We start from the raw sequence: 12,150 nt of genomic DNA, 5'->3' as shown, positions 1-12,150 counted from the left end.
TTCTAGACGTGCGATCGGCCAAATTTTCAGCATTTTTGCAAATTTACGTTTCTTCTTACAAGCCCACGAGATTGTACAGTTCCTGCATCTGCTAATACAAACGACGGATCTCTTCCCGCGTGGTAGCATTTAATTAATTCCATTCGTTCGTCACGAAACAATGGCCAATTTATTTGCAACAATTTCCCGACTGTCATCCTACAATTCGCGCACATCGGGGGTACTTGACATCGACGATATACTCGAGAAACATTTATTTATCACATACTTCGCCACGGATATATCTCGGCATCGAGCGTGCGTTATTCTCTCGCGCCCTTTTCGCTGCCTACGTAAATCTAGTGTTTCGTACTTATATTCGGGTCTACACTGGCCGCTCGAATCGGGAGTTCGTCGTCGACGTACACACACGTTACATACGTCGTTACAGCAGCACCAATCGTTACAGGCAGCACCAATCGTTAATAAACCTAACAATGCAATTAAGAACTTGTTCGTTTTCTACAAACAGACCTCGCTGTTCCGCCCTGTTTTTGATTGCTGTCAAAAACGTATACAAATTAACAGGAATACCGGGGTTGCGTATGTACAAAAAAAGTCTAATTAGATTCATACGACGTAAACAATAAATTTGCAACTTAACACTATAATATCTAATTGTACAAATGGACTGATCCCTCTCGCAAGGTCGTATCTCGATTTTACGCAGTTTTCGGGGTTCTTTTTTGGACCAGAATGGGCATTCAAGCACAAAAACCTCCGAAATCTACGACCTCGCGAAATGGATCAGCCGAAACGTCCTTCCGCGCGCGGCGATTTGAATCACTGATTCAAATCGTGATGCACTTGATCGAAATAACTTTCGCTGAAGCAACATCAATCGGCGTAAAAATTAATAATCGCTAAAATATAATATCTCAATCTAAAACAAAGAATTTCTTTATATAAACATAAATCGATGTAAGCATAACGTGGACCCTGCGAAAGAAGAAACGGTTATCCAAGATATTCGAGATACGCGCGTCTTCTCGATGTCAATTGGTACGGTCGACCTCGACTAATCATTTAATTAGTTATTTATCTAAATATCTAGTTTACTTGCTTGTGCGCACTGTGAATAATGTAGGAACCGTTCGAGATCGGTGGTTAAACTTGCCTCGAGGTGATTAAATTGTGATTTTACGTGTTTTACATTTCGTGCGTTTCAAATATATATTTTGCGCTCCGCTCTCGTACCTTGTTCCTTCGGTGCTTCTGTCTTTTCTCTGGACGAAATCCGCCCAAGTTTGAGCTACGTTTGAGCTAGACTAGTGTTCAAACCGGAAGTCGTTGTTTTCGAATTGACACTAGCCACGGAGTGAACGTGATTACGTCGTGCGACAATACGTGCTGCGTCCCGCACGGGCAATTGATTCAATTCAAAGTCAAGTCAATCGAAAAGAAAGAAAATCTAATAGGAATTAGTTCAAACAGGTACTTGCTGTATATAATACTATTATTATAAATGATATTCAAAAATACTTCACTGAGCGTCTTCTAGACTAGATTCTGTGAACCTCGACGAAACTACTTATTGAATAGCAAAAATTCGTGTGCACTCAAGGATAAGACTCTCAGAGACCTCGTAAACGCACGCGCGCTTATTACGTGAGCGATATCGTACATACGTTCAATAAATACTACGTGGCTCAACAATAAATACGCTTCGTTCTCGCAAAATACATAAATACATGCATTCGTCTAACAAAAAATATAAATGCAAGTTAAATGTACAACGCTTCACACCCAAGAACCTTATCGATCCTATTACAAGTCCTGCACTCGGTCAATTTTCACAAGCGAGTTTACACAAATGTGCGAGTATATACAGGAAATTATCGTACACGATTATTGTCCGAAAAGCAAAGTTCACTACACAACTTTTACACGTGACGCAATATGAATGCACATGAATTTTTTTTTTCTTCGCCTACAACGATAAGATCCCCTCGCGAGAATTCGCAAGAAGGAACAATAATATTAAATACTGAACAGTAATTCTCACTCTACAAAAAGCAGCGAGCCCTCCTCGACGAGAGCTCGCAAATTGCATTACAAAACAATACGCGGTTCACACTCCATTTTCGACGCCACTGTTCTTTTATGTTACACGCAAATCTCGCGGCTGCTCACTCTCTCTCTCTCTCTCTCTTTCATTAGATTGCAGTTACTTATCTAACACGTTTTAGATTTTTCTTCACCGATTGTCCTTCCAGCTGTCGTGATGATAAATTTGCAAATGACTCCCGTTTTAGCAATGCATTTCTTGCACTTTTGTCATCGTAATTAATTGTCAACTTAATTACTCGTATAATTAAGGTTGATTTAAAAGTTTTGCCGAGATAAAATTGATTGAGGAATAAGATTTTATTTGGTTGATTCATAAATAAGTTCCGGTTTACTTAACAAACTGAACTTTTTCATCTGAAAACTGCTACAGCAGTAGTACTGATTTGTAAACGATACACCTTTAGCAGCAGACGAAATATTCGGTGGGTACACACCGTGGGTAACACTAATTTCACAGAAAAAGTGATACAACAATTGCATACAGCGGATCTTATTTATGAATCTACTCGCGAATACTATTTATGCACATAATCGAAGTCAAATTTCTTAAAAATGTTCAATTTCTCATGTCAATTAACATCGTAATTTTCGATGCTGATTAACGCCTTCTCTCTTTTTTTTAAATCGCTATCTCTCGTAATTGGTCCTCTAGTACACACAGTTGGAAGATTATCCGGTGTGATTCAGGGGTCGTCCCATACAAACATATAATCCATGTGTTCTCATCGCACACTCAATGGCAAACGATCCCAATACTCCGTCTCAAGTACGTGTCTTTTTAAGTTGCACGGATAAACCCCAGGATCGCAGGCAATACAGTTCAATGCTAAATGCGCAGCGAGAATCGGGTCTTCTGGACAAACGCGTATTACACTTGAGTCTCGTGACACGTGTATTGTATTGTTTTACGGCGCCCTCCGCACGCCTGCTCGAATGTTTCTTCAAACGTTTTCCGAACGTCGCAAAATTTTGTGCCCGGACGAATTTCGTCGCGCGTGGTATAAGTAAAAATGACCTCCCAGGGGGTCTTTCGGGCGCTGTTCTCACCTCTCTTTGTTTGTCATCCGAAAAAAAAGGAGCATATAGAAACGTTACTTTGGAAGATTCGACAATTAGGCACACGCGCTGCCCTCCTTGATAAAATTCGTTCGCTCGCGCGCGAGCGAGCAGTCTCATTTAGGGCCAGTTTCACTGACGTCAGTTAACAGTTAAGCAGAGTTCAGTCGACTCCCTATCTCTTTTCTACCTTATTATCTAAGAAGAGACAGAGAATCGATTAACCTTTGGTCGGCAGTTAACCGACGTTTGTGAAACTCGCCCTTAGAAAGACTTTCCTGTTCGCGTCTCGATCGTCGGAAACGAGTAAAAGCCAAGTCGCGGCTTTCCTGAGCGCCCCTTAAAAGCGGCCGAGTGATGAAAAGTCGCGCGATACTCTCGACGAGGGTCTTATTAATACCTTCCTCGAGAGCGGCTCGAGTAGCGATCGTGAAACGAGGTCGTGCGAGACCATGGCACGCTTTCGCGTCTCACCAGGATCTCGTTTCGCAAAAGCCCCGCCGATCGATTCGACGTTCATCCCCGGGCGCTTACGATCCGCCTCGAGCAGCCCGCCCGTCGTTAAATGCGAGAGCACAATGGCCCCTCTCAGAAGCTTCCGGCCGCCCCTCGTTGGACTCGGGCAACGTTCCGTTTTGGAAGAATCGGAATTTTTGTAGAAATTGAGTTTGTAGAAATTGAGCAACGTGTCGTGGGCGGGCGGGCGCACGCACGCATGGCACGCACGGAACTCTCCGTGGCCGCCGGAAGAGCCCTTTAAACGCGTCCCCGGGGCGACTTATCATCCTCAGGTGTTTTGCGGACGCGCGACCTGGTCGTGCTCCCGCCACGAGCTGCTCGTGCACACGCCGTCCCCTCGCCACCACTCGTTGACGTCCTTGTAGTATTTCGGCGGACGGTCGTCGTGCAGCATGGCGCACATCCGGCACCAGAAGTACGTGTTGATGAACTCGCCGGTGCCCTTCCAGCGGAAGTACGAGTTGTACAGATTGTCGTCGCGGTCGAGCCGATGCAGGTACTCGGCGAGCTCCTTCGGCGACTCGAACTCGTCCACGTGGATGTAGGAGCGGTACGGCGCGCTGCGCGCGTAATCCGTCGGGTGGGCGCCCATCACGATGGGCAAGACGTTGTGCCTGCACACCCGCGGGGAGAACAGAGATTTACGAGATTAAGTGACACAGGGAGCGACAATAAGCCAATTTACGTAGAACACGTTGGGTCTTGTCGAACGTCGAATACGCCTCAGAAAATAAAAAGAATCGTCAGACGACTTTAGGCTGGCAGATGGTTTATTCGTTTAAATCCGACGTTTCGACCATGCGGGTACATCCTGTCCTGCTGCGGTCGTTACATCGGATGGACGTGCCTTCTAACATAGTTCTTCGAGTGATGCCCATAGATGGATGTCGAACCTCCTGGTTTTTAGATTGATATCGATGACGTAATATTTATTATTCGGCTCCTTGAAAAGGACCACAGCCCGCATGGTCGAGGCGTCGGATTTGTATGAATGAACCAACTGCCAGCCGAAAGTCGTCTAACAATTCCTTTTATCGTCAATTAACTACTGGCGACCCACATTCTTTCGTTGTTTAAGAAAATGTGTATAAAGCGCATGTGAACCGCCATGTGCTACTTGGGAATAGTCGCGAGGGAACCCAAGATGGCATGCTGGCAGATTGGTAGCAAATTTGATCAGAATCCCACAACAAAGCCGTAGCTGCATCCGCGCTAAGCCCGTCCTCTGTCGACCGAGCTTACTCCTTAAAAATCAATCAGTGTGTTATCAATGAAAACAGTTGCAAGTACAGCACTGAATACTTGAGCGAATCAGTGAACGTTCACCGTTATCAGTGATAATCCACCGATTAATTTTTAGCGAGTACTGACGTGATTTGACAGCAGACTGGCGGCGGATTCTGCTACAGACTCCGCCCGGTTTTGTGCCATCAATCTGCTGGCATAGCACGCCAGCAGGTCAGATTTACAGTTTGGCAACATGGTCAGATAGAACAGACCGTGCGTCAGACTTGTCGCCTTTCTGCCATGAAAAATTTATAGCAGACCTCGCCCAGAATTATAGGCTTATACAAATAGACCGCGTCTTCATACGAGCAAGCTGAAGACAAGATCGATCTGAAGGACAGAGGCAGTTCGTAATGCTGTCCCTCTGTCGACTCACGCATTAGAAAACACCATTCGCGATCTCGATTGCTCTCTCTTTTTATATGCCATCTTGAAAGCCTCTCGCGAGGTGCACGGTCTATCTGTACGAGTCTACGCTCAGAGTCCGCTCGCGCGGGTTTGGCACAGTCAGGGGGAGGAGAGCGACTGTGTCGCGAAAGGGGGCCACGATCGTGTCGCGGTCGCACGTCTCGCGCTCGGGAGTCGACGCGGGTCCAGTTCGGGAGCTTAATTAATAACGCGCGAGCAGCACGCGTTTCTGTCCATTACGCGAGCAGAGGAGAGATTAGGTAACGCGAGTTGGCACGCGACCGCCTTATTCGAGATACCGCGCAAGTTGGCAAAGGTTGCCGACCTCTGGGTGAAATGATCGAGTGTATTAAGTCGGCCGGCTTACATTCGCTGCTCGTATCTGAAATATCGCGGCTCTCCGTATGGACTGTGCGCGCCAACGGGAGAGCGAGAGTGAGAGGGAAGGCAGGGTGGGAAGGAAGGCGCAATAAATATCATCGCACGTACCCGAGTCCGTTAACGAAGAACTTCTCCGTGATGTAGTCTTTGCAGTTGGAATTCTCGAACGCGAGATAGAATTTGTAGTCCTCGTCGAGCATGTCGAAGCACGTCTGCGACTGCGACCGCGGGCAGCGCAGGCTGCCGCACGCGCCGTAAATGTCCACTTGGATGTATTTCGAGAGTTCCCTGGCATAATGCATGCGCTGATTTCGGGGATGGCAGTTGGAAACGAACCAGGCGACCTGATTAAACGGAAGAGGGCGAATGTCATGTGCGATAGTATTTGCTCTGTGCCCGGCGAGAGCGAGAATAACTGTACTCGAGGGCATGCCCGAAAGGTGTAAGTTATACAAGAATGTGCACGTGGCAGAAGAAACTTTCGATAAGAAATCTTACTCCTATACCTTCCATTTGTAGGTACTTCATATCGAATTAATTCTACCTGAGAGAACAGGAAAATTGATACAATAACAAATTATGATTGAAGAATAGATCATTTCGTTTCGTTTAACTTTGCCATCAAGTAAACATTATTTCCGTGTGTAGTTTTTAGATGTTGATTAAAATTTAAGTTTCTGACTTAATATAAAATATGTACAAAATTTGAAGTCACTATTTTACAAAATTCAACAGTATATCTCGCTTTCGTCTACCACTAACAAGTGAGTTAAAAAATTGTATTTTAATTAAAGAAATAAATGTAGCCAAGATTTGTCTGTAGCACTTATTTCGAAAAGAATACAAGTACATGCCAGAATTTTGAGTCACAGAACAGTAAAATATTTATTATTTTAAGTTAAACATTTTATATTATTAATATTTAATATTAAGACTCGGTTTAACCAAACGTCGCTTAACTTTAATCTTACAATTAGTTTCATTCATGTTTGTCTCTTTCTAGAGTAACAGTTGGAAAGGGACGAAGAACGAATTAAGCTAAGCTTAAAGTTAAGCGACGTTGGCGAAACCGGGCCTGAATAGAAGAAATTTTAAGATTAATTACCTTCTTCGTTTTGTTTGCCGCATAATTAAACGTTTGTGCAATCTGTGTAATACTGGAATCGTAATATTGCCATCTCTCGTAAGGTGCCACTACGTCGCTATCGCGCCGATACGTGGCGGTCCAATTGATAAGGGCGTTCTTCACGCTCTGTGTGTGATAAGGACATTCTAAAAAATACAGCATCCACACCTGCCGAAAATCACACAACTGCCTTTAGGAAAGCAATAAATCTTGTCTTACGTATGCGTAGTGCTAGCAAAGCTGCGACGGGTCAATCGTAAAGGCGACACTTTCTCGGGTTGCAGGAATTGAGATTGCTCGTCGTTGCATTTGATTTACCTGATTGTAAGATCTCCGTCCCACGTGCGTGACGTAATCCTTAAATAGAATGAGATCGGCGCTGTCCGGATTGTCGCGGACGATCGTGCAAGTATTCACCGGGCAGCGTTGCTGGAAGAAAATGTCAGGACCGACTTTGGCTTCGGCCATCCCGTGAGGAATCATTATTTTCTTCAATGGATGATTCTCGCCGCCCGTTTTGTTGTAATCGGGTGGCACGAACATTAACTGTAAAATTATTCACGATATTAGTATATGTCTGTGCAGAATCGCTTATTCGACTGAATTACAAAAAAAGCCACCTTAAATGTATTAAATTATTTACAACAGTGAATACTCAACGAGTACTGAAAAGTCAAACTTGTAATTGTATTTTCAATTCGTAAAGTTTTAGCAAATTTTCTAATACACTTTACTACAAAAATTTAAAAAAGACGGAACTCCTCTTTATAAATGTATGATATGTCAGTGCTTTAAATTTATTACAAAATTAAGTACATTTAATTGTTTATAACAGTACATACTCAACGAGTACTGAAAAGTCAAACTTGTAATTGTATTTTCAATTCGTAAAGTTCTAGCAAATTTTCTAATATACTTTGCTACAAAAATTGAAATCGATGAAACTCCTTCTATCTCTTTATAAATGTACTGGCGTGCCCCGCGGCTTCGCCCGCGACCTAACATGATTGGCTCTCACGTGTGTCTCTTTCCCTTTAAAATATATCCGAAAAAGCGTAAGAGGTAACCAAAGTTTGCTGTCTAAAATTCAAAGATTTTCAATAAAATTACTCGGTATTTATATTCGTAGTAATATAATAATTGGAAAAATAGAATTTGTAGAGACAATTCTCGATTATAATCCATATATGTGAATCTAGCAGCTTTTCAAATTGATATTTAACATGTCGTATCGAGTGGAGCTTTATTTTAGGAGATTCTACGAACCGTTTCCCCAGGTGCTCTCGAAACCACTTTTAACATTTGAATTAAATCTGTTCCTGTTCTTGTCAAATATATTATCTGTGCATGCGCATTCTCGAAATAATAATACATAGTTTATGACACTCCCAAAATGTTGTAGAAACAACTATTAAAAATTCAATTAAATCAGTCCAACGGTGCATGATATTATTTACGCATGCGCAATCCTCAAATGCGAAAAGATTATATATAGCTTATATCAATCCCGAGAAGCTATAGAAATGCCAGTTAAAATTTGAATGCAATCGAGAAAATGGTTTCTAAGAAGATAGCGAACAAAGAAACCAGGCTACAAACTCTCTCTCTTTATCATCCAAGAGATAATAGTATAGATATGGATATGTCGGTGCTTTAAATTAATTTTTTCTAAAGTTAAGGTTCCTCATTGTTGTGTCTATTACAAGAGTAATAAAAACAGAGAAAATTCCTAAGGGTTTCCTAACATTTTAGAAATAATAAATTGAAAAATGTAAAATTCTGTAACACAATAACACACGACGATGCAATAAAAAAAAATAATTTAACATTTTCATTAACTTTTCTCCGATACCTATTTAATTCTGTGCAAAATGTCGGCGATATGTGTACGTTTAATATGCATGAAAATTAATTAACAATTAATAATAGATAACTTTTACAGCGTGTACGACACGCACGATTGAATCTTAAAATAAGAAAGTCCGCAAATTGTCGTGCAATTAAATTACCTGATTAGTCACACGATCATCGTAAGCATCTTCCTCCGGCCACAATTGAGCCAATCTTCTGCCGGTGTTGCGAGTTCTTATCGCTGGATAAGGTCTTCTGGTTCCTCCTTTCATGTACCAAGGTCTTCGCGATGGGTCCGAGTCTATCGAGTTTTCGCCCAAGCTCGCGGTTCCATTTATATTCATTGCCTTCAAATAAAAAAGAATGTGTGAATAATCGGAAAATATCCTTCGCGCGATATTATCTCTCTGCTGCAACTAAAAAGGCAATACTGCGAACTATTTCGTTTGTAAACTTAAATGTCGCATTCAACAAATTTCACAGCAAGTATAGTATTAATGACACTTGCGATAGTGAATCGATTCACATTTCCACTACCTACAATACTTGAATAATTATAACAAGTCGTTAATTTACGTTTTCCTTAGTCGCTTCGTTTTGTGTATGTTTGTTTTATCAGCAAATCTAAAAATTCATGCGATTAGTCAGGTGACTACTTTCAAAGTTCCTAAGCACAATATTGTGCGTGAGCCAACAGAAACCTTTATCCCCGGCATACATTTTTACTGGATAATATACGATCCGAAGAGTGACACGGTAAGGTTGAAATAAAACGTTCTCGTCCCACGTATGGATAATAAGAAGAAATAAGTCGATACACTGCTACAAGCAATGACTATTAAGGCTAGACTATTAAGCCATTCTAACGCATACTACGATATAAGAATTTCCATTTCACGATCTGAAGCGTCAACTATCCGTACAGTTTTGCCAATTCAGCACAATGAATATCAAACGAGCCACGATGACATTTCAAGTAATATTCGCCGAATTTTCCAATGTATTCAATAATTGCGTGTAAAGCATTGAAACGTAAAACGTTTCTTTCACATGAAATTTATTCGCGATCACTGAATCCCATACAAATTATTATTCACGTTTCGTTCCGAACGTTGTAAATGTTCGTCGTACGTCTGGCTTATAAATTACGGGCGCTGTACCAGCACTATGAAAGCCTAGTCGAAAAGGAGGAAGCCACTAAGTTCGAAAAGCAAGCATACGCACCGTACTTAAAGCGCAAGGACAAGCAAGACGACACACGGAAAAAGTAACAATATCAAACAGAATTTCGTGGGAATATAATCAGTAACAATGTGTTTATGAAACGTCTGTGTACATATACTTTCATCATTGGAATTTTTTGAACTTAATCACGCAACGAATACGAGAGACTCGTGGGGTTTTCGTCTGTCTCTTCGGAATGTTTTTTCCGTGTACATGTCGTTTTGGGATTAATCGACGCTACAATTGACCGTACCTCGGACGAAAGTCTTTTCCTCACTCGCTCCCGAGTGCGTAATACTCGCATCGTCGGCTTCTTCGATTTCAAAGGCGAATCGGGCTTCATCTGCGAGCGAAATTCGTTTTTATTCCTTCAGCCGTGATTCATCTTGCAACCGTTTATACCGTTCGCACACTCCCGTCTCTCTTTCTCTGTTGTACCATTTTATCGAAAGATGCGGCAACGATATATTTAGCGTAGCAACAATCGCACGGTAGATTGCGATAATCTTAAAAAACAAATTCGCGCTTATACGGTTACAAATGGTACGATAAGGTACGATAATGGTACGATAATGGAAATATACACCGAGAGCCAGTGCATTTATCAAGTTTCTCGATTGACATGTTATCAAATGCGATTAGATATCACGGTCGACAAAAAAAATATATGCGTTTGAATATACCGAGGGAATAACTTACTCTTATGTCACTTTCTTCCGAAACAATGTCGATCTGCAATTATAATCGGTACTGCAGAAATAACCGTAGCCACAAATAAATGAACTATGAACTATGCGGCGGGATATTTCATAGTCCTCGCAAGAAAATATATACTGTAGTAAAAATTGCAACAAAAAGTTCCGTTTCTGTGAAATATACCGACATTATGACATAATAAATCAATCACTATATTGCGTTTTTATGAATTCGGAACATTTTTATTAAAACAATGTTGTATACGTTTTATATCTTTCGAAACAAACTGCTGTAATTATAAATCGAAAATTTTAATGTACCATCCAGTGATCAATTCCATGAAAATGAGAAAGAGTTCGGTATAATCTGAATACAGTTACAATTTTAGCATGTTGCATATTTTACGACATTTACAATGAAAATTACAATATCAGCTAATAACTTTTAAACAAGTTTAGCTGACTATATAAATGTTGTAACACATGGCAAATTTTTACACACGTCCATAACACAGTTTACAATATTTGCAAAAATGATAACGTTTATAATTCTCACTTTTGTCGTAAGAAAATATTGTTCGATTGTTTTTTTTTAGATAAACAAAGCCCGATAATAAACGTTTGCTATTACAATTTTTAATGTGATTAATGAAAACAATTAATATTATACGCAATACCGTTACTCCTTGTATTCTAGATGTACAAGCAGAGTGTTGTAAAAATGTACTTTGTGTGTAACGTACTACGGAATTTTTCCATGTACGATCAGACAATGATATAGCTTTTTCCATCGAAAAACCTGAGGCAACTAATAATTTAGCACGTACCTTTGGCCCGTCGCCGGCAGCCCGAACGGACTGCGGCTGCCCGGGATGTGGCCGCATGCTGTGCCATTTCTCGTCCTGCAGGAGGTTCAGCAAGACGAGTAACGTGCCCGTCAGACATAGCACGTAGAAAAAGTATCTCTTCAGGGAGAAACGCGGCATACCCATGCCGCCCGGTTCCCTAAGTCGGGCGAGACTCTTATCTAGCCATGCGCCACTCTGCTCCACGACATTCGGCTACGCTGTAACGAAAGTCATTGAAGATGAATGAGACAGATCGGTCGATCCTTATAAACAATTTTGAAATAACACACAAGATCAAGAGACGCGGCAGCGATTCGCGCAAAGTTCACGCACAACGAAATCGCGTGGAACGACGACGTATACAGGGTGAGTCACAACATTTGTGCCAGAGCTCGTGAGAAGGTAGAACGGATCGAGATGAACAGAAAAGTCCTGAACCATTTGCAATTTTCGCAATAGTTAGCGAGTAATTAATTATCAAAAATCGTCGTCTTTGCCCTGCCCACTGTCCAATTCGAGCGCGTGGCGAGATGTGACCGCACGGCGATCGATATTGCCTGGCGAGGAGGGGGACAGCGCGCCGTTGCCGGCGAGCTTACGTCGCCGCTCCCGCGTCTCGCGTCCCCGCCCCTCGCCTGGCAATATC

General features: G+C 41.9%; 1 protein-coding gene and 1 long non-coding RNA gene across 4 annotated transcripts in view; one reads left to right on the top strand and one right to left on the bottom strand.

The window, feature by feature from the left end:
- Positions 1-1,953: 1,953 nt before the first annotated feature.
- LOC105569385 (glycoprotein 3-alpha-L-fucosyltransferase A) overlaps positions 1,954-12,150 on the bottom strand; it is a 37,611-nt gene continuing 27,414 nt past the window's right edge. For 2 of the 3 annotated variants that reach the window (XM_012025811.1, XM_012025812.1), the window contains exons 2-8: positions 11,484-11,722; positions 10,215-10,304; positions 8,896-9,084; positions 7,205-7,432; positions 6,866-7,054; positions 5,869-6,104; positions 1,954-4,298 (exon numbers count right to left, since the gene is read on the bottom strand). In XM_012025811.1, coding sequence (XP_011881201.1) covers positions 3,953-4,298; positions 5,869-6,104; positions 6,866-7,054; positions 7,205-7,432; positions 8,896-9,084; positions 10,215-10,304; positions 11,484-11,648 — 1,443 coding nt within the window. In that variant the 5' untranslated portion in view covers positions 11,649-11,722 and the 3' untranslated portion in view covers positions 1,954-3,952. The remainder of the gene's footprint in view (positions 4,299-5,868; positions 6,105-6,865; positions 7,055-7,204; positions 7,433-8,895; positions 9,085-10,214; positions 10,305-11,483; positions 11,723-12,150) is intronic. The other variant, XM_012025813.1, reaches the window with a different exon arrangement.
- Positions 6,120-6,573, top strand: LOC105569384. The gene is made up of 2 exons (XR_001009504.1): positions 6,120-6,202; positions 6,280-6,573. It is a non-coding gene; the product is annotated as an uncharacterized LOC105569384 (long non-coding RNA).

Source organism: Vollenhovia emeryi, unplaced genomic scaffold (genome assembly GCF_000949405.1).
Source record: "Vollenhovia emeryi isolate VEMERY1.0 unplaced genomic scaffold, V.emery_V1.0 DF939124.1, whole genome shotgun sequence".
Taxonomy (NCBI): Eukaryota; Metazoa; Arthropoda; class Insecta; order Hymenoptera; family Formicidae; genus Vollenhovia; species Vollenhovia emeryi.
Note: the sequence above shows the minus strand (reverse complement) of the source record. Positions and strands in the feature narration are given on the sequence as shown.